The sequence below is a fragment of the Oreochromis aureus genome, linkage group 10, assembly GCF_013358895.1.
Source record: "Oreochromis aureus strain Israel breed Guangdong linkage group 10, ZZ_aureus, whole genome shotgun sequence".
Lineage (NCBI taxonomy): Eukaryota > Metazoa > Chordata > Actinopteri > Cichliformes > Cichlidae > Oreochromis > Oreochromis aureus.
This window is the reverse complement of record NC_052951.1, coordinates 8218638-8239684: the sequence shown is the minus strand read 5'-3', so window position 1 is coordinate 8239684 and position 21047 is coordinate 8218638. Positions and strand designations below refer to the sequence as shown.

The window sequence follows — 21047 nt, the reverse complement described above, 5'->3', positions numbered from 1 at the left end:
GCTGGGACCGTTCCAGACTGCGCCGTACGCTGCGCAGAACGCCCGAGTGGTTTAAAGGGACAGTGAACTTGAAGCGCGATTGGACGGCTGAATATTTGGACGTGAAATTAGTGAAATACATTAAACTAGTTCCTATATAGGCCAGTAAATAAATATTAGCCTTTAGCTGTCTTTTTTCCTCAGTCTAATTAGATTTGGTTAACAAGCTTTGTAGACAAAATAACAGCAGCTTCATCAGCTGTGGTAAGGTTTTAAACATATTATGTTAAATACTAGACTTACATATATGACAGTACCCTAAAGGGTACAAGCGTGTGTGAAAATAGTGTAAATCATGTGCTATGGGATTCAAGTCAAGTCAAGTGGCTTTTATTGTCATTTCAACCATGCACAGTGGTACAGTACAGAGTGAAATGAGACACCTTTCCTAGGAGTTAGATTTATAATTTATTCATCACAGAAGATTGGAAATTTTTTTGTTACAATAGTTGGAAAACTTAAACACAACCCATATCAAAATAGCTTAAATAATCAGAATAGTGTATGGCTAAATAAAATCAAATACGACATAAACAAAAAACAAAAACAAACAAAAATCCCTGTAAAGTCCAAATTAATCTAAAAACAAAGTAAATACAATAAAGTATAATGGGTACAAATCAAAATTTAAAAAACAAGTAATAATTCAATTCAATAATAAAGCAAATGATCTAAAATTCACTAAAGCAAAATCAAACAGAATTAAACACATACCTGATAACAGTAACAACTCAGTATATGAAAGAGGTGTGAGAGTGGAATAAAATGTAAGCTTAAGAGAGTGCAGAAACTCGGGGAAACAATGCATCAGTCCACTGAAAATGTATTGAAGGTATTTTTTTTCCTTTAATCTGACACAGGTCTCTAGTTTGCAGTGCTGTAAGCATCTGAACATGACGGAGACTAAAAGCTGAATGACATGTTTTTAAGGCAGCACAAATGTTTTCACGGATTGCTGTGAAGAGCAGCTGTCAGTCAGGGTTGAGACCCTGACATTAAGTACTGTGGCATGATTTCATACTCACCAATGTACATATTTTCATGTCAGTACATGTATAGGTATATACAATGTGTATAGGTGTTATGCTTCATATTTTTGGACATGTAGCTCAAGTAAAGTTCAGTCACCCATCTGTATATTCCCTCCTAGATGTCTTGAAATTCATTTATGAATTTAAAGCGTAATCCGGACAACTTCATGAAAAGAAAACCAGTGAGCAGCCTTGAGGTGAGGATGTTTTGACCTGCCATTTAACTTCAATAATCAGTATTCTAACCTTGAATATTGAATATTGCTCATTTACCTCTAAACTTCTTTGTGCGCATCTCTGACCAAAATTTACTACTCATCTGGAAGAATGGCACATGACTTGCCTTGAGCATAAGCTATATTATGCTATATTCTGCTTGCATTTTGACTCATTGTGCTGCTCACATATTGTATTATGAATCTTTTTGGGGAAGATAAAAACCCAGATAGAGGACTCTTGGTCAATAGTGTCACATGCTTTGTGATTTGATGAAAGGTTCTATTTGTGCAGCCTGATGTGTATAGCTCCCTAATCAAAGACTTATTTTTCTGTGACAACTAAAATAAATTACTCCATTACAATCGCCCACCTGCCCTCTCTGCAGTATTGATACCGTTTTTATTACGAGAGAGAGACAGACCGACAACACTGAAGACCGTGGCCAGTTGTGGAAGCTTAAGAATGTGTGCTCACGTTGGAGCCTCCGCAAAAGTAATCAGATAAGATTATTATAGAGAAAATTACACGTGCTCAGTCCCGCAAACATTTCTGATACAAAGCGTTGTGAAGCCGCGGCCTGAGCTCCAGTATGGACCGGGCTTATTACAATACTTCAGCCAATTTAGGCCTGCAAGCTTCACTTCCCCCTATCAGCAAGTGAAAGAAGGGAGAATTTGGTCTGAAAGCCCAATCACACAGAGCGCTCCGAGTTCAGCAGGTGGGGAAGTAGCAGCAGCAGGCTCCATCAGGCAATAATACAAAGTTAATGATGCAGAATGGTGTCTTTCTCCATACCAAAGAAGACGTCAATACAGGATGTTTAAGAACGTTGTTCCTAATTACGCTTTTTAAATTCACCACTGACGTGATTGATGATTTCAAAGGGAGGCATTATTGATCCACTTCACAGACAAGTCCCATCGATTGCAAGTCTGGAATGAATAAAAGGTTTTTTTTCCACCCCACTTTATCTCCCCCACGGAGAGAGAGATTGTACAATCAGAGTATCAGTGTGACCTATATGGGTAGTTTAGGAGCTAAATCACCTCTTCAAAAAAAATAAAAAATAAAAAAAGCAGGCAGAGCAAGGACGTCTCGAGTAGTGATTGCTGAATTGAGGGACCTTGGAGAACCTTCAGGGCGTCACATAAAATGTAACAGCTGAATCTCACTGCTCTCCCATTTCTCACATGTGGAAATTCATCCATCCGTTCATTAATCTGTGGGATCCCTCGCAAATAGCCGATCTGTGCTGGAGTTCTCAGCGTGATAAAGTTCAGGAGCGGCAGTTTGAAAGAAAGTCAGCCGGCTGTGCCCCATCACGCCTCTCACTGCAATCAGCGGTGATGGAGTGATGGATGCTCTGACGCACTGACAGATTGTTTTTCCCCCACCTCTGCTCCCTGTTGACATGCCCCGTGGCTCGTGCTTATAGTTCTTTGTTATTCCTCATGCGGAGCAAGCTCTCCTTATTAGCGCAGAAACTGCCAGTTATTGCTCATCTAATCCCAGCTAGCGTTATTAATAAATCAAAAAGAGAAGTTGGAGAATATCTCCACATCGGGCTGCAGAAAATTCTGCATATTCGGGGAGATCTGACTCGTTCAATGTCAGTGCCGCGTGTTCTGTTTGAATTACAGAAAATAAAGATTGATTAGGAATCAACAGCATGCTGAATCGCCGCAGCAGAGAGAGGTTTTCCATCACACCGTGCAGTATCTCATTGGCAAGTGCACTTCACATACCGAAGTGGGCTACAGCTTATGATTAAATGGTCTGCAGGCAAAGCCTTTTTGTCTTTTTTTCCTTTTTTTTAGAGAGAGAGAGTGAGGGAGAGAGCTCTTTCTGAAGGCCAAAGTTAATGCAGTCATAGAAAGACTCTGATACACTCCCACGTGAAGTGGCCATGTGAGGAAAGCCCGGAGGGAGAAAAGGCCTTGAATGAATTTGAGAGAGAGAGGGAGAAAGGCAGATAGAGGGGAAGTTCAAACATTACTGATCCTCAAATATCCTTTTGGTTTCTGGTTCAATTGGAATTCGGCAGTAAGTGTCTGCTAAAAGCTCCATTTTTGTTGCCCCTCCATTGCTGCTGAGCTTTTAGAGTTAGATGATGACAGATTGTGAGCTACCTGATATCCTTCATCATCCTCCCCAGTGGAGGTGTTTGTTCCACCCTGAGCAAGTCCTCCAGGACTAACAAACAGCTGGTGAGCTTGATGGACTACAGGGAGACATCTGCTCTGCTTGGCTTTCCCTTGCAGATTGAAAACAACGTGTTACAGTAATCAATCACCTGCAAACTGCGTCCTTTTAGTCCGACTATTAACCTCATGCACTTTGCGGTTATCAGGCCATTATATCAGCTCATCCTCGTGAATTAGTGCTTAAATCTTACGGGGAGGTGAGTGAGTTTGTCAGCATGCATGTTTTCTTCAGGTTAGTATGCTGCTCTAGGTCACCCATGCTCAATATATCCTCAACAGAACTGTCAAAATTGTGCTTCAAGCACCCTCGGGGATCAGCTCTGTTGTGTGCACTCATGGGACAAGAGGGAAAGAAAATGTCTGAGCAGTGCAATCTGATTTCTGGTTGTGGGCGCAGCATTGCTCACAAAGTAATCTAGAGAATATCACCTCTTCTAAAAGTCCCTTTGAGCTCTGTCATTCATTTCAAACTGCAGGTTGCTCATGTTGGCTGACGCGTTTGTGCATTGTGATGAGCTGATTTGGGATTGCCGTCGGCTGATTTCAGCTTGTCTGTGTCCTTCCTGCTGTAGACAGGTGGTTCCTAAGCTGGGGCCTCGGGGGGCTTCTGGGAGTTAAAGAGGGTTTGCTGCAAAATGACGCACAACAGTTATATTATTTTGTTACTTATGTAGAAGTAAGGTCTAGAGAACAGTTGTGCCCACTCGAATAATTTCCTCCCTCGCATAGTTCCTCCAAACTCAGTGATCTCTCTTCTCATTCCTCAGCCTTTATTTGTTTGTTTCCTTGTTTCTGCTCTTATGCAATCATTTTCAGTCACTCAGACCATGAACTGTCATTTTCGATTTAGTCAGTGAAGAGTACGCAACTGGTACAGTCTTTACTGAGTCATTAGGAGAGTAGTTGGATATTATGATGTAAATCTTGTCAAGTCATGTCAAACAATAAATATTTCAGTTTTATTTGCCTTGAAAAAACCAGTTTAATCAGTGGGGTGTGATTAATTTGCTGTCTGACTTTAAAAACTCGGAGGACCATAACATTTCAGATGAATGTGAGTAGGATGGTCAGGGATGCAGTTGACCCTGCGGCCGCTAGGGGGCGGTGTAGCTTTCACAAGCACACTCATACAGATCCTCTCCAGAGCGGAAGATACCTCTCTTTGGTTAAAGTAACATGGTTTCACACTGTAGGCAATGTGAATGTAAACAAGCGACCCAGTTCTTTGCAGACAAACATCGTCTTATTAGCTAAAACACAGCAGCCGTTTTATCAAAGTAAGATGGCTCTCAGAGTGTGTGGTCGCTTTTTCAGAGACTCGGCTGTCCTCTCCAGGCGGCTCGCCGTGTCTACTCGACAGGAAAGTGCGTCATGGTTTCTGACAGCGGGTCAGTGGAGACATTATTTTTCTGCTTATCGTTTATTTTGTTCATTTTTGAAAGGAGAAATATTTTAGGCTCGGGGTTAATGCCAAATGGCGAAAAGTGAAATGTCACCTGTAGCTCGGAATGATGTTTGTGAGGGAGACCGTATGCTAATACCATAAACATCATAATGACATCTACATGGATGAAGATTTTATTATGCTGCTTTCATTAACTGTATAGACGCCATGTAAAGGACCGTGAACAGACAGAAAATATGGCTGATAATTTGAGGAGGAGAAGATGAGCTATTGTTATCGATACGATATTATCCAATACTTCACCTGGGTTTTCTTACATGCTGTGATATGTTGAGTATTGCAATAACACATTGCGGTTTGTCACTTTCTGTTTTATCCAACAAGATAAAGTTTTCTCACTACAGTTGTTTTTTGGCTGAAAATTAGATATTCTCCAACACGTCACTAAAACCTGCCATGACGCTGTAAGACTGAGTCAGTCTGGCATCAGTCTGCAGTTGATTGGGATCAAGTTAGTAATAACCAGGGGTGCACGTAAGTGGTCCGCAGGTGCGCATTCGCTGTTAAAATAAAAGACGCGCACCATATAAGAAGTTGCAACGCGCGTTTGCGTACATTTAAAAGGCACTGTTTTTGTCCGCTAGAGTGGGATTTTCACGGCATATTCTGCACCACATCTCTGTGCGTTCATCATTTGTTTGAAGCCAGCTCACCTCCTGAAACCACTTTTCCGAGAATATGCGCTTCCTTCTGACATTTCTTTGGAGGTGGAGGAACACCAAAGTAATTGCTTAAAGGAGCTTGCTTCTTCGACATCTTTAAGAGTTCTAAACAAATGTCTGTCTTCCTCCAGAAAATCTTATGTACGCAAACGCGCGTTGCAACTTCTTATCTGGTGCGCGTCTTTTATTTTGACAGAGAATGCGCACCTGCGGCCCACATGTGCACCCTGGTAATAACATACAAGAAGGCGTGTCTGGTGTCACTGGAGCTGCTGTTTTTGTCACCTGTTGTTACCTACCGGCAAGCACGCACAAAAACTCTTGAATCCCCTTTTTCTAAAGGTACATGTTTAGGTCATTACCAGTAAAAGTTTGGGGCGATCGTGGCTCAAGAGTTGGGAGTTCGCCCTATAATCGGAAGGTTGGTTCGAGCCCTGGCTTGGACAGTCTCTGTCGTTGTGTCCTTGGGCAAGACACTTCACCCGTTGCCTACTGGTGGTGGTCAGAGGTCCGGCAGCCTCGCCTCTGTCAGTGCGCCCCAGGGTGGCTGTGGCTACAATGTAGCTTGCCGTGAATGTGTGTGTGAATGGGTGGATGACTGGTTGTGCAAAGCGCTTTGGGGTCCTTAGGGACTAGTAAAAGCGCTATACAAATACAGGCCATTTACCATTTAAATAGCTGCAAGGTTAAAGCGCTTTGTAATTGGATGACTCTTTCTGATACACCCTGTAATATATTTGTGCTGAGCAACCCTCCTCTTCTACAGGAATATAACCAGCTGGCAGTCAACTGTGTCGAGTAGACTCAGTTGACTGTATTTGTTTCACGCTGATTGGATTACATTGTCAAAATTTTTTTTAATTGATACGTTTTTGTAAAATTTACTTCAAATTACCTAGACTGTTTCACATCCCAGACCCAACCAATTCTGATTTTTTTGAGTACATCATCAAGTCAGTTAAACTTCTGAGATATTGATCCTTGTAGTTAAGTAGTAGAGGGGCTGTTAATCTGTTTCAGCTGCTTTGGTGTTAATGAAATTAACAACAGGAGAACTAAAGAGGCAACGGTGAGACAACTCCAAAAACAGAATGGTGTTACAGGTCCCTCCTCATCTTTTCTGACAGTTTTTTCACTAGTTTTGCATTTGGCTAGAATCAGTGTCACTACTGTCAGCATTAGGCGATACCTGGACACTACAGAGGTTACACAGGTAGTCCAACTCCTCCAGGATGGCAGGATGGTTTGCTGTGTCTCCCAGCACAGTCTTAAGAGTGTAGAGGAGAGTCCAGGAGAAAACCAGTTACTCTAGGAGAACTGGACAGGGCTGTAGAAGGTGAATAAGCGATCACCAGGATCGATATCTGCTCCATTTGTGTAAGGAGGAACAGGATGAGCATCGCCAGAATGACCTCCTACAGCCTGCTGGTGTGAGTGTCTCTACCCAAACGATCAAAAACAGACTTCATAAGGTGGCCTGAGTACTGACATCCTCTGTTGGTCTTTATGATGTTGATCCTGATTGGATTTTGCCATCAGAATACCAGAATTGGCAGGTCAGCACTGATGCCCTTTGCTTTTTAGAGATGAGAGCAGACCCTGACCATATGTGACAGAGTCTGGAGAAGCCGTGTAGAACGTTATGCTGCCTGTAACATCGTTCAGTATAATCAGTTTGGTACTGGGTCAGTGATGGTCTGGGAATCCATATTCATAGAGGGACATACAGACCTCTACAGGCTAGGCAACGGCACCATGATTGCCATTTGGTATCGGGATGAAATCCTTGGACCCATTGTCAGACCCTACTGCCCTAGTGCCCGACCTCATGTAGTGAGAGTAGAGCAGTGAGTTCCTGGAAGATGATCCAGTTGATTTCATTTACTGCCCCTGAGACTCGCCTGACCTAAATCCAATAGAACACCTGTGGGACATTATGTTTCGGTCCATCCGACACCACCAGGTTGCACCTCATACTGTCCAGGAGCCCGGTGATGCCCTGGTCCAGCTCAAGAGGAAACAACCCCCAGGACAGGGACCATACAAACTACTGAGTACTGCAGCATCATTTTTTCACTTTGATTTTTGGGCTCCTGTGAGTTCATCACATGAAACACATTACCCAGTCCATCTCAGTAAAGATATCCAGCATGTTTTTTTCCCAATTGTGATCTGATGTGTTTCCTAAGTGTTCCTTTAGCAGCTGAAGGAAGCAGACGTGTTTCTGTCTGTGGCTTTTCCTCAGCATTTTGCTCTCCTCTTACTATTAAAGTCCTTTCTTATTAAACTTTTGGAAAGCTGATTTTAAAAGTAGTTTAAATCATAAATTGATTACATTTATATTTGCTAGATAAAGTGAATCATTTCTCTCCTGCACAGTGCTAACAGGAGCAGCCTGAGACTTTATACCTCCACTAAGGCTCAAAATTCTCTGCAAAAGTAAAAACAAATTGCTTGTTAACACATTTCTCCATAACAGTACTTGTTATCCAAAATGACTTTCAAAAGCTGCAGTTTTGGGGGTAAAACAGCACAAAATTCTTGGAGTTATGTGATGATGTATGGCTTATTTTGTGAACTGTTTCTTTGGGGGAGGCAGGAGGGGGTTTGGACAAAGAAAATCTGAATGCGTCACTATGCTGTGTCATATTAACATCCCAGTAAGAATAATCAGTCAGTCACCTTGCGGGCCTCCTGGCAGCGAAGTGATGGAGATTTTGATGTCTTTACAGGAAATGCTGCCCGCAGCCGTGGAGGGGGGAATGGATTTATCTTCACTCCTGCTTGTTTTATTACATCAGAGGCATTTCTCAGCAGACTGATGAAAGGCAAAGCAGCAGAGGCAGACGGCAACATTTATCGCCTTCCAGCCTCAGTTCCGCCAGACAGCGGTAACCAGACCACTGCTTCAGAGATTTACATCTCTAAATTTGCCTGATCATTCCAACTCAGCCTTTTCCCCTAAATTGCACATGTCATCCTTCTGTCAATCTGATCTCATGTTGTTTCCGATGTCAGACTCATGTTTATGGTCTGTCTAATGTTTAGTGTTGTGTCTTTTTAGGTGAACAGTTGTCTCTGTTACTGAAACATCCAGATCAACCTGAAAACTCAAAGGTTTTGAAAGTGGCAATAATAGGTGCCCCAAATGCTGGGAAATCCACATTGTCCAATCAGCTCCTTGGCAGAAAGGTTTTTGTCTTTCTTTTTTAAAAATCTTTATTCTGTAAAATATTTGTCGTATTGCTCACCTTCTAAAATCTGTAATCTTGTCTTAAAGGTGTTTGCCGTGTCCAAGAAAGTACACACTACACGGTCACGTGCACTGGGTGTCCTAACAGAGGAATACACACAGATAGTACGAACCTTTTTGCTTCCTTTCTGTTTTAATCCAGGAATGTTGCTCAGAAGTCATATGCCTTCGTCAATAAATTGTTTGTTTTTTGTAGATCTTGCTTGATACTCCTGGTCTCACTACTCCATCAAAGGTCAAAAGGTGCTTTTCCCATTTAGATATTACTCAAGTCTGTCTGTCTCCCTCTGGTTTTATTCTGCTGTGTAATACATGAAAAAATTCTGTCTTCACAGACACCAGCTGGAGAAGTCTTTGCTTGTGGATCCCTGGAACACGGTCAAAGAAGCTGACCTAAGTATGATATATTCACTCTGGGTCATTTATTAACCACAATTGAGCAATCTCTATTTTTTTTATTATTCTTTGTGATGATCTAATGTGAACAGTGGTGCTCAGTGCTCCCCTTTAAATGCTTATAATTACATTTCCAGTGGTAGTCATGGTGGATGTGGCAGACAAATGGATGTCCAGCAGGCTTGACTTTGAGGTGCTGAAATGCCTGGCCCAGCACCCAGATATTCCAGCAGTCCTAGTCCTGAATAAGGTACTTTTTGCTGGTGCATGTTTCGCATGATTTATAAAAGCAGAAACTACAAGGCAGGAAGAAATCTGATTGATAAAAGCTTATGTAGTAATGTAGCCTTTCTCTTGTATGAGTGCCTCATATTGCAACCTCTTGACAAGTACTTAGTAATAACTGTAGTTATACCACCTCACCTGCTTGTTTATAACTATTTAAAACAAGTGTTATCAGCAGTATTTGCAGGGATACCAGCAGTTAATGTACTGTACACTTTACAAGAAGCACTTTTTTGCCTATGCTTATAACATCCTAATTCATTATTATTGTTGAAGCTAAAAGCTAAAGCTGGCATCATTCAGTGTTTGTGTCACTGTCAACAAATCAAATAAAGAGCCCCAAATCAGTTCATCTCACAGTAGTTTGTAGTTTCAGAATCATGTCAGTGGCCTTCCATCCCAAACCCCACAGGATGATGAAAAAAGAAAATATGAGAATTTACAGCAGCAGGGAAAGGTCACTAAGTACAATATTGCTGCCAATACATGTTTATGCTACAGCTTTGTTCCTTTCATTAGGTTTGTCCACAGTAAGGAATAATATGGGATTCATTGCAGTGAATCCCACTGCAGTGATTCATTAATTCAAATAACTCAATAATAGAAAATCCTCAATGCAAAGTTTTTTGTTTGGTGCTTTGTGTAATCCACGATTCTGTAGCACTCAGTTGGAGCAAAGAGGTGGAGCTGTTACGGAGACCGTGAGCTCAGGTGGAGTGAAAGAAAAGGGTTTTCTAGTGTACAAAATAGCACCGCTTGTTACTGTAATTGCCATAAAGTCCTTTACTGGGAAAAAGCTCGCGTGAGTCCTTAACCAAACCGCCTGTTCAACAAGCTCCAATGTGAAGAAAAGCGAGCTTTGTAGCTGCTCTCATCCTCCGCTGATTGTTTTACACAGAGAATATCTGAAGTAAAGCTACAAAAGTTAAAGTGTACATAAGCAGGGGTGAGTCTAAAGGGGGGCATGGGGTGTACGAGACCATATTTATTTCAAGACTTTAGTAACACTGTTTTGCAGATTTAGTTCAATTTAGTTTAGTTAATATAATATATAATATACACACACACACAAAAACAGATATCAAATCTACCTCATCCGGGAGATAAAAAACTGTCAAATCTTTTTACCTCCTGCTTGTGTAAGCAGGGTGAATGGCTATGTTCATGTTTTTTGTTTTTATGTTTTTTGGTTTAGCTTAGCTTGCATGTATACCTAATTTTATTTTACATTACTTATGATTATTTATTTATTTTTGCATCTAAGATTGTTTTTAATATGATTTTAATATGGCAGGTAAATACATAAATGCTTTACTTTTTTATAGATACTGTATGCAAGTATTAAAACACTTAAGTCTAAAATAGAAACCAGTGAGCAGTTCATTTTAAAAGAGCTATGTTTTTCTCTTTTGAGTATTTATTATTGCTCAAAAGTATTTTTACCCAATTACTCAATTAAATAATCGATAGAATGCTCTTTTACTGCAAGAATTAAAAGTTTTAATTGACTTTTCAAGTGTTGTCGGAGTTGGATGTAGGAACTACTTTCTTTCTACAGAGCAACAACTGCCAAGCAAAGCAAGTGTGCATGTGGCTGCCTTTACAGTTTCCATCACCGTGATGGTATGAAGAAAATAGTTCCTGCATGAAAAGGCGATAATGTTTGCATATTTTCTTTTCCTTTAAGGTGGACCTCGTGAAGGCTAAAGATAGACTGCTGGATATCACGGCTCAGTTGACGTGTGGAGTGGTGAATGGACGCAAAATGCGGATCAGGCCAGTGATCAAGCCCCCGTGGGCAGAGAAAAGGTCAGAAAGGGCTTCAGAGGACGAGGAAAACGCAGCACCCGAGGATGGGAGTGAGCCGACCTCTGCGCTGAGCAAAGAACAGCTGAAGACACTGAGAAACCAGCAGGGCTGGCCTCATTTCAAGGACGTGTTCATGCTGTCGTCAGTGGACAGAGAGGACGTGGACACTCTGAAGGTAAATGTTATATGACCACATTAAGATACACTGTAATGTTCATGTGGTATAACATTATTTCTTACATAAATTAGCTGTGTTCTGGTTTATCTGTTCTTAAAGAGCTACTTCATGGTTGCTGCCAAGCCAGGATCATGGCAATATCACAGTGAAGTCCTGACTGACCAAAGTCCAGAGGAGGTCTGCACTAACATCATCAGAGAGAAGCTTCTGGAGTATCTGCCCCAGGAAGTGCCCTATTCAATGACACAGGTGACTAATGAACCAGTGAACTCTCTGAAGTCACATGTGACCGTAAGCTGACAGCAAACTGCACTCGTCACATCTGGCTGCACAGATTAAAGCCTATTTAAAGCCCTTCATACTTGCCTCCATTCTACATGTTGACATGTGCTTGATGCAGCTGTTTGTTGCTGCTTCTGAAAACCCTGAGGGTCATTTTTGAATACATCATTATACAATCTGTCATTATACAATCACACAACCATGTCAAAGGCGTACTGTGGGCTTGATCAGTTATTAGCAGCTCTTGGAGTTATGTGACATGAGTTTCTCTCCGCACAGAATCTATTATCTGCTCAAATCTAGCAGCCACACCTCTTGCTTTGACTTTACTGCCATTTTTAAAAACTTTATTCGCCTGATGTGTGAAGAATACATTTCTAAGATTAAAATGTCTCTATTTTTAGTCTGTTGAACTCTGGCAAGATGGAGAAGATGGAGAGCTTGATATTTCTGTGAAACTTTACACAAAGAAAGAAACCCACATGGTAAGCATTCTCACTCATTATTGGGCTTTTATCACGTGCATCTGTGTTAGTGAAGTGCTGTATTTAGCCTCCACACCAAATGAGACAGCCGTAAACGTGCTGTATGTCCATGTAGTTGTTTGAAATCAGTGTACATCTAGTGTAAAACTAATACAGTATTTCATAAAAAGAACCTCACACCAACAATCAAACATGGTGGCGGTAGTGTGATGTGTCTGGGGCCACTTTTCTGCTTCAACAGCTGGATAATTTGCCATAGTTCACCTCTAAATGTCTCAAAAAGCAAAAAACAAAATGAAGGTTTTGGAGTGGTTTAGTCAAAGTGTGGACTTGAATCCAGTTGACATGCTTTGAGGTTTCTTCCTGTTAACAGAGAGTTTTTTCTTCCCACTTTTGCCACAGTGCTTGCTCATAGGGGCTCAAATGATTGTTGGTTTTTTCTCTGTGTGTATTATTGTAGGGTCTACCTTACAATATAAAGCACCTTGAGGCAACTGATGTTGAGATGTGGCGCTGTGTAAATAAAATTCAATTGCTTTGGCATGCTTTTGCAAGAATTGCATATTTTGAGTATTGATGGGAAGTCAATTCCTTGAAAGTACTTTTGTGTGTAGTGGTGTGACTACATCTACTGCAGTACCCATATAATCACATAGCCAGGACAGCCATCCATCTGTTTTCTTAACACTTTATCCAACTTTGGGTCAAAGGGGTGACTGCAGTTGTGCTGCCCACTACTAGGATCAACTCTTTATTTCCCCTTCTGTGTGTGGATATGTAATTTAATGATAGGCTGCCATTCTGAAGTGTCAGTGGCTGCTGGGCTGAAAGAAGAGAAATCTTTTCCTCTCTTAATGACACCTGTAGCCTCTCTGATGGCTTCTGGTATTTCTCCAAAAATTCTTTTTCCTTGTGTTTTTAACTCATAAATATTTGAGCAGCCTTTCTAAGCCATGCATTTTTAACGACAGAGAATATTTGAAGCTACGTCTGTTGTGCCGAAAATGTTTCAAGGTCGGTGACCTCCAAGAATAGTTATGCAGATCATCGCTGTTCTTTACAGTTTGCATGTCACACAGGAATGATTCAAGAAATGTGGAGGTAGCACTCGAATCAGTAACTGACCAGTAAACACTGAATTTAGTGTTTTTCCTGACACAAAGCTACTTTTTACCCATGCATGCAACCATACATGGGTGGAAACAAAGACCAGAGATATAAAGGACACTGACTGATTTATAGAGGTTTTAATCAAATAAGGTAACGATATAAAGATATAAATAATCAACATCTTTAATCGCAAATGTTTCATCTTTGCCAAGTTCGTTTTCCTGCAGTTTTGATATGATGCTGAGGTTATGATGCTCGTCTAAACTTTTCCTGAAGGAAACTATTTTTCTCTAAATGAAATAAAACCTTTCATGTGCTCAGTGGTGCCTGATGCTAATGTTTCTGTTTCTATTGTGTGTGTAGAGGATGGTGATCGGCACAGCTGGACAGATGGTAGCACGGATCGCACGAGAAGCGAGCGAGGACCTGAGCAGAGTGTACCTGAGGGAAGTCAGGTTGAAGCTCTCAGTTAAGCTGAAAAAGTGAAAATGGATGAAGGACTTGCAATAGGAAGAGAAAAGGACAGACCTCTCATCATGAGTTTGATATGGAGCTGTGACTTAACATATAAAATATTCTAGACCCAGAACTCCTTTGACCTGACACCTCTCTGAAGAAGAGGAATTGTACTATAAATTGTGACTTTTGCAGCCTCCTTTCATCTCGTGCATTATTAAAGCTTTTACATAGAGATGTTACAGAATGCGGTTCACAGAGTGATGTTGAAGTGCAAAGAGCCCCTTAGTTTTTCTGCAAAAAAAGTGTTGATTAAATGCAGCTTACACAAGCCACAGAACCCCCCCCCCCGAATTTGTGTTTTTTTTTTTTCTTTTTATTAAGCACTGATATATTTTCAGTAACAAACATGACATAGATTCCCATCAAATGAGTGTTTTGACACAAGTTTGACAGTGTGCTCATGGCTGAGCAGGTTTGGCGAGCTGTGAAAAAGCCGATGGTTTATCTTTGGCTCTCAGAGCTTTTTACTTGGCGGGCGCCTCGTGCAAACACGGGCTGTAGATAAACTGAAGCGGGACCTGCGCAGTCATGTTCACTCAAATGTCCCTGATCTACCATCCAACCCTGTTCCCTCCACTCCCACATCACTTTAGCCTCCTCCACTGCCTTTGAAGTGTTGCCATCCATCCCTGCAACTATCACTTTTTTGTTCTGCTTCTTTCTCCCCCCCCACCCCACCCCCACCCCCACCTCCCTGCTCTGCTTCCCACTTCTCCCTCCCTCTGCTTTTTTGGCTCTTATAAAGCCCAGCTCTGCCCCTGAGGGCTGAATTGTCTCCCTAATGGATGGCAAAATGGAGCACTAACCTGATGCTAAAATGGGTCAGATAATGGTGATTAGATTCATTCCTGCTGCCTGTGATTTAACTTGACGGTTACTCTATCCGGGGCATCTTGATGAATAACCAGCTAGTGGCCTTAAGCAGGGGAGGCGCAGAGGGAGGGAAAAGGGGAGGGAGGGAGAGGCCTTGAATGTCTCTCAGAAGCTGTGTCAGCCCCTCAAGCTCCCCCTGCTCTCTACAACGGCTGCATCCCAGTGATTAGGCAAGCCCGTTGCACAGCAGAGATCGCCACTTTGACAAGCCGACAGCAGTTGGAAAATATTTAAACCGATGCACGTCAGCCAGGGAAGGAAAGCAATCCCTCAAACACAATCAGTTTAAAGTGCTGATATGCTGCACCGAGATGAACAAAAAAACAATGAGAAGCTTATTTAAGAACCATCTGCTTTATTTCATATGCACCTATTATTAAAAAAAAAAGGAAATATCCGCCAGGAGCTCGTGAATGACACATCAGTCTCCAGCGATTCCTCCCGTTGGTCCTTCCGGTCTAGATGACATCGAGAGAAGGCCGTAGAACCCTTACCATTACTAAAACTCAGTAATGGTAACGGTTTGACAGCCTCCCTCAGAGTGTTCAGGCTTCGGTCAGTTAAAGTGTTGGTGTGCTGATAGCAGCGGAGGGGGAATGAAACCCTGGATAGTACATCATCTATACTGTAGTGTCTCTTTAATAAACTTACAGTATAAGATGATATCCTGTCCAGGGCACAAGACAGAACCGTGAGCAGGGAGTCCCCGTAGTTTGTAACCTGCAAGAACAACCAATTAAAATGTTTGTAATATGAAATCTGTTTTGTATTTAAATTAAAAGAAAGGGATCCTGTCGCAGAGCCTCCAGGCCTCAGTTACCACATCTCTGTCACATACTCACTTCTTTGCCTTCAGTGTGTGTCATCGTCTGGTCTCCTTACTTGTCCCTCTGTTGGGTTCCAGCACTTAAAGACCCCACTCTGCCTCATTAGCATACTGTGATGACATCTGGGGTGGACCAGACTGTACTTTTTTTTTTCTTATCTCTTTCCAACCTGATTGCCTCTGTCAAGTGATGGCCCACACCCTTTCTACACCCAGCTGGACTCAAAACACACACGAATACTATTTTTCTTTTAAAAACATACAGTAGGGGAAGAATGCACGTGACATATATTCAAGTGTTTGTTGAAGGAAAAAAACAGATTATGGTCTACAACAGCTTTTATGGCTAATTTTCTGCCAGATCTTCCACATATTTCAAAAAATATTCCTTGAATATTTTTGATTAGTTATTCAGAATATATGTTATTCTTTCATTTGCCATTCATTGTCTTGTCCAGTGGGATTAGGGATTTTAATGTCCCAAAATAATGCATTTAGGTTTTTGGCGTTTAAAGCAGTGGGTTCATTTTTCTTCACAGTTACACATACAAAGGGCTGGATATAAGCCAGGTACAAGGGTTTGGGTCCAGGGGAATTTCTTTTAAAATAATTTTCACATTTTCACATGTTGCTCTGACCTCTTGCCAAAATGTCCTGCACTGCAAAAGCAGTAGTCTCATTTAGTGCACATATCATTTGGCAGGAGCATATGTTCACTTTACCCAGGTATAGTGTGTCAGTCTGCGGTATGAACTCTGGCACAAGTAGACGTCCAATCCTCTGCTGACATTTCAGTTTTAAAATGTTCTAGTGAGCAGATTCTAAAGCACGACGCCTGCAATTCTTAAGCAGTCTTTTTTCATCTTTATTTCACCGGGTGATTATGGTCGGCTAAAAAGATGAATATCATTAACAGTCAAATGACAAAAAAGTGCACCCTCTTTCAGTTCTAGGATTCTACATCTGGTCCTTATCAGGTCTGAAAATTTGGTAAATACAACCTCAGTTGAACAGCAATTCATGGCATTACACCATGGCATTATTTATTTATTAAAAACTAACCCAAAATATAGAAGCAGTGAAATAACTTAAAATTACGAGTCTCTTGTCATTTTTTCATTTCTCTTCTATACAGTGTTGCTTTCTTCATTGATGTTTGTGGAGATTTGTTTATGTACAGCTCTGTCTAGGTCCCACACCACCATTCAGTCAGGCTGAAGTCTGGACTTTGCAGCACTTTGATTCTGTTATTTTTCAGCCTTTCTGTTGTAAATTTGCTGCTGTGCCACCTGCCTAAGCAATCAGATAGATGGCCCCACATTTGCCTCTAGAATACTTTGGTATACAGAGGAGTTTGTGGTGTTTTAATGGTTCAGTGACTGCATGGTGCCCAGGTGCAAAACAAGCCCAAATCATCACCCCTCCACCACTGTGCTTGACAGTTGGTATGAAGTGTTTGTGCTGATATGCTTGCTATGCTTGGTTTTTCTTGTGCTGTGCATTATGGTTAAACATCTGTACTTTGGTCTCATCTGTCCAAAGGACTTTGTTCAGGTGCAACTTAGCAAAGCCAAGCTGTGCTGCCATGTTCTTTTTAGAGAGAAGAGGCTTTCTCCTGGCAAGCCCTGCAAACAGAGTTGGTACATGGTACATTACATGGTCTGACCTTGTGGTGACCCTGCTGGGACATCCACTTCTGTGAAAACTGCCTTGAATTTTTTCCACTTATGAATAATCTTTCTCACTGTAGAATGATAGACTTCAAATTCTTTGGAAAGGTTAAAAACAGATTGATGAGCAGCAACAATTGCTTCTGTTGTGTTTTGTAATTAAGCCGAGGTTGAATCTGAATCATTTTCAGATCTGCTAAAGACCACACCATTTGTTTTATTACGTCCAGACGTATAAAACTTTATGTTGACTGTTTGAAAAACTGCTTTAAGATCTTCTGACTTGGATATTTTAAAAAAATGCTTTCGATTCAGTTCTTTGAAGGACATCATAACATCTTGACTCATTTTAAGTACTTTAGAAATACTAAAGTTTAAATTTAGCAGCGGTTTTTCCTGTGGTAAGAAAATTGTTTACCCACTTTGAGACAAAGAGTCCTGCTTTTTAAAATATTTTCTGCCTTCACTGCATTTGCGGCCTTTTCTCTGTGTCTAAATATGTGGGGAGAGGTAGTTTTTGACCTTAAGATTGCACATGAAATATAAAAAAAATAAAGGTATAATAGACTTAAGCTGTGCAGCCCAGTCATACAATGATGGGTCTAGACATTTTTCACCCCCAGAATCAAAAGACAAGTGTAATTATATTCTAACATAATGAACTGCAACGTTTCAAAAGTTAAGCTCTTTTTTCTTCCTCGCTAGGAAGTATAAACTTTCAATTATATACTTCAGCAATTTAAGGACTTTTAGAAGAACTACATATTTCTCATTTGCCCAAATGTTCCTCCATCTCACGAATGTTAATTGTTAGTTTCGACCTTTCTCGGTCACACATGGCTAATTGCAAGAATTCAAGCAGTCAGCCAATGCAAGGTATTTCCTGTCATTTTTTTTTTTTTTAAAGAGAAAAAGCTTGGAACTTTATCTCTCCGCATGGTAATAAATCGAATGCTCGCCATCTCTACAATCCTCTGAATCTCATATACTTTGGATTTATGTGCAATGGTTTGGAATTTAATGCCACGATATGTCAGCTGATGTCATGTTATCTGACTTATTAAACGGCCTCTATTCCTCTTTCTCGCGCTCAGCTAGATTGCGGAATATGGAGAGCTGAGATGTAATTTTTTATTAGATATGCCACATACACGCCGCACATCAAATTCACAGCGTCAAATTATGGCTGGACTGTGATCGAGCGGGTTGCCTGCTGTGGTTTGTCTTTAATCCCTGACAGTTTGTCCGCGTCCCTTCAAAACAGACTGTTTTTCAGGAGAAAATGAGTCTTCCTGGGGAGTTTAGCTGTCTCTTACTCCTCGTGTAGAAACTCGTTGAATTCCAAGTTCAAAATTGGTGCAAAAGCTTGTTAAGCTGTAAATGACTCTGGTGGGAGTCATGTAGTGCAGGATGTACGCAGGAATACATAATGTATACCGCTTTTTTTTTTTTTTTTTTTCAGGTGTAGGGACTCCTCAAGCAGCACTGGTGAAAGCACTAGTTCCAAAACCAAGTTATTCATATAGAAAAACACTATTCACCCCCTATTTAAGGTCAGGTTCATTTATCATAGCTCGATGTGCACCTACAGAGGGAACAACTGCAATACAACAATATTTTGAACCAAATCTAATCATTCAATTCAGTAACTACGTGCACGCTGTGTATGAACCCTGGGACCACGTTAGGTGGAACGTGACAGTTGCCATGGTAAAACACTCCCTAGTTAGGGTGTGGGATCTGGCGGGGGGTGTGAGAGGTGAGATAAAGATGGAGGTATTACTATCTGGGTGGTTTGCTTTGCCTTGAGCTCTTTATCTGCTGTAGAAATGCTTCTACTCCTTCTACAACTTTGCATTTGCATGCATAGATAAGCTTTTTTATTCTCTAGCACTCATTAGGACAACAGGGAAAGATGCCTTTATTGTGCCACAAATTTGGTTTTGAATCTCTACATGATTGGAGGAAATCTGCTGGAAGTTTTATAAAAATATTTGCTCAAAGAAAATTGTAAAGTAAAAATACAACCTTACATGCCCCCTCAAAATCCCAAACACACACACGTTCTTGACTTCTTTCAGTCTCACTCCACCCTCTTCAATCTGTTTAACCCCAGTCCCGTGCACCAAAACAATGCAATGGTAAATGCTGCTTTGATATACAGCAAGCAGGCTAATTAACAGCAATGGAATTTGGAAATAATAGAGAGATTTTCTGAAAGATTAACAGATTTATTTTTATTATGAACAGAAGGTAGTTCCATCAGAGATATGAAACATCTGGCCAGTGGTCACATTACTGAAGGTTTCTAAATGGGACTCCAAACAGGGCTCTGTTTGGGTTTGACTCATTATAAAAGGTTCTGAAGATTCTTGCCCTGTGATTATTGAGTTCGTGACATGCTGAAATATTCTGGCAAGTTTAGCATTTGTGTGTTCAGTTATATTAAAGCACCAGAAGGTGAGATGGGAGATTTATTTAAGTACTGGAGAACAATTTGGAGGAACTTCAGATTAAGGTTTTTGCATTAAGGTGCTTAAATCTAATGCACTGTTGGAGATTAGATTATTTTCCCAGCCAAGCTGGCTTTTGACCTCTTAGATTACATTTACAGGAGTGAATCGAAATGTGTACTGCTGAGCTATGATCTACTTTCTTCTTTCATTAATCGTTCCACAGTCCTTTTAATCCTGCAGCCCGACCCATAGACTGGAAACCACAGAAGTGAAGTACCTGAATGTATATGTTGTTGAACTAGCTCTATCTTGGCACTGTTGTACGTGGTCATTTGCATCATAGTTAATCTAACAGCATCGTACATTAGAGAAGGATATTTTGGTCAGAGTAAGGATGCGTGATACGTAAAAAACATTTGGACAAATAAATATCAGATCCCTTTTGAAAAGGCAACTACAGAAATAGGTAATATAAAACTTTTGTCACACCTTTAAATCAGGACGTTAGAATCAGGGCTTCCAGATTAGGTGGTAAAGATTTGATTTCCTATTGTTGTAAACCTGCTCAACATTTGGCAATAAAACCCTTTCTGATTCTGATTCTCTAATTCTGAGCTGACAGATAGAAGTTAGAGATAGACACGGAGGTATGTGTAGCGTCATTGTGCCGAGATCTTAAGTCTTTGAAGGCCTTCTGAGAAAAGGATGTGGTTGCATATGAGTCTGGCAAATGGTAATTATATAAAATGATATATTTAAAATGAATGATCCCCCTGTGGGGAAAATCCTCTACAAATGGTCTAGATTTAAAACTACTGCACATTTGCCCCGGACTGGCAGCCCCAGCAACTGTAGTCCAAAAGCAGACTGTCTGATGCTTGCAGTCAGTTGATTTAATTATGAACTCTTCATTATATCAAAGAGTGTTTTAAGATGACGTGAGACTGACTCTACAAAAGTTGAGGTAAAGTTTGAAGTGGGTTAAAACGGATTATGGATAGATCTAATGAAGAAAAATAACATAGATTAGAATTCTAATGTTTTGCAGCTGAAGGAATTCTGAGTGGTGAACAAAGTCTGTAAACTAACGTCAGCGGGTTACAAAATACCTACAAACAGTTATAACAGTTAATGATAAGCTTGTTGAGTAAGTGGCTGGAAAGCAGTGCACTTCTATCTGTAACCATCTATTTTAAAGAGTATTTGCTTGTTCAAGTAGCCTACTGTATAAAAGGGCCTGACCACTGAGAAACATGAGGAACATGTATCCTGTAAGGACCATTTG

At 40.8% G+C, this 21047-nt stretch overlaps 1 protein-coding gene and 1 long non-coding RNA gene across 3 annotated transcripts; one reads left to right on the top strand and one right to left on the bottom strand.

Annotated features, from left to right (window-relative positions):
- Positions 1-4644: 4644 nt before the first annotated feature.
- eral1 (Era-like 12S mitochondrial rRNA chaperone 1) lies at positions 4645-14219 on the top strand. 2 transcript variants are annotated; one of them, XM_031741609.2, is made up of 11 exons: positions 4645-4881; positions 8353-8511; positions 8685-8812; positions 8901-8978; positions 9070-9116; positions 9209-9270; positions 9407-9519; positions 11242-11538; positions 11641-11790; positions 12228-12308; positions 13782-14219. In XM_031741609.2, exons 1-11 carry the CDS (start codon positions 4776-4778, stop codon positions 13902-13904), a joined length of 1344 nt encoding a protein of 447 aa, XP_031597469.1. In that variant the 5' UTR covers positions 4645-4775; the 3' UTR covers positions 13905-14219. The 2 variants fall into 2 exon arrangements, with proteins under 2 accessions (XP_031597469.1, XP_031597468.1); XM_031741608.2 differs by lacking the exon at positions 4645-4881 and adding an exon at positions 5772-5962.
- A 926-nt stretch (positions 14220-15145) lies between these two features.
- LOC120442309 lies at positions 15146-16677 on the bottom strand. The gene is made up of 2 exons (XR_005614660.1): positions 15653-16677; positions 15146-15530 (listed from the first exon to the last, which is right to left on the bottom strand). It is a non-coding gene; the product is annotated as an uncharacterized LOC120442309 (long non-coding RNA).
- Positions 16678-21047: the final 4370 nt, after the last annotated feature.

Excerpts from the sequence above, each read along its gene's own strand:
- eral1 (XM_031741608.2), top strand. The coding sequence starts at position 5,839 with ATGTGCACCCTGGTAATAACATACAAGAAGGCGTGTCTGGTGTCACTG. Across the intron at positions 9,117-9,208 it reads ACTCCATCAAAGGTCAAAAG|ACACCAGCTGGAGAAGTCTT; the intron begins GTGCTTTTCCCA and ends CTGTCTTCACAG. Across the intron at positions 11,791-12,227 it reads TGCCCTATTCAATGACACAG|TCTGTTGAACTCTGGCAAGA; the intron begins GTGACTAATGAA and ends CTCTATTTTTAG.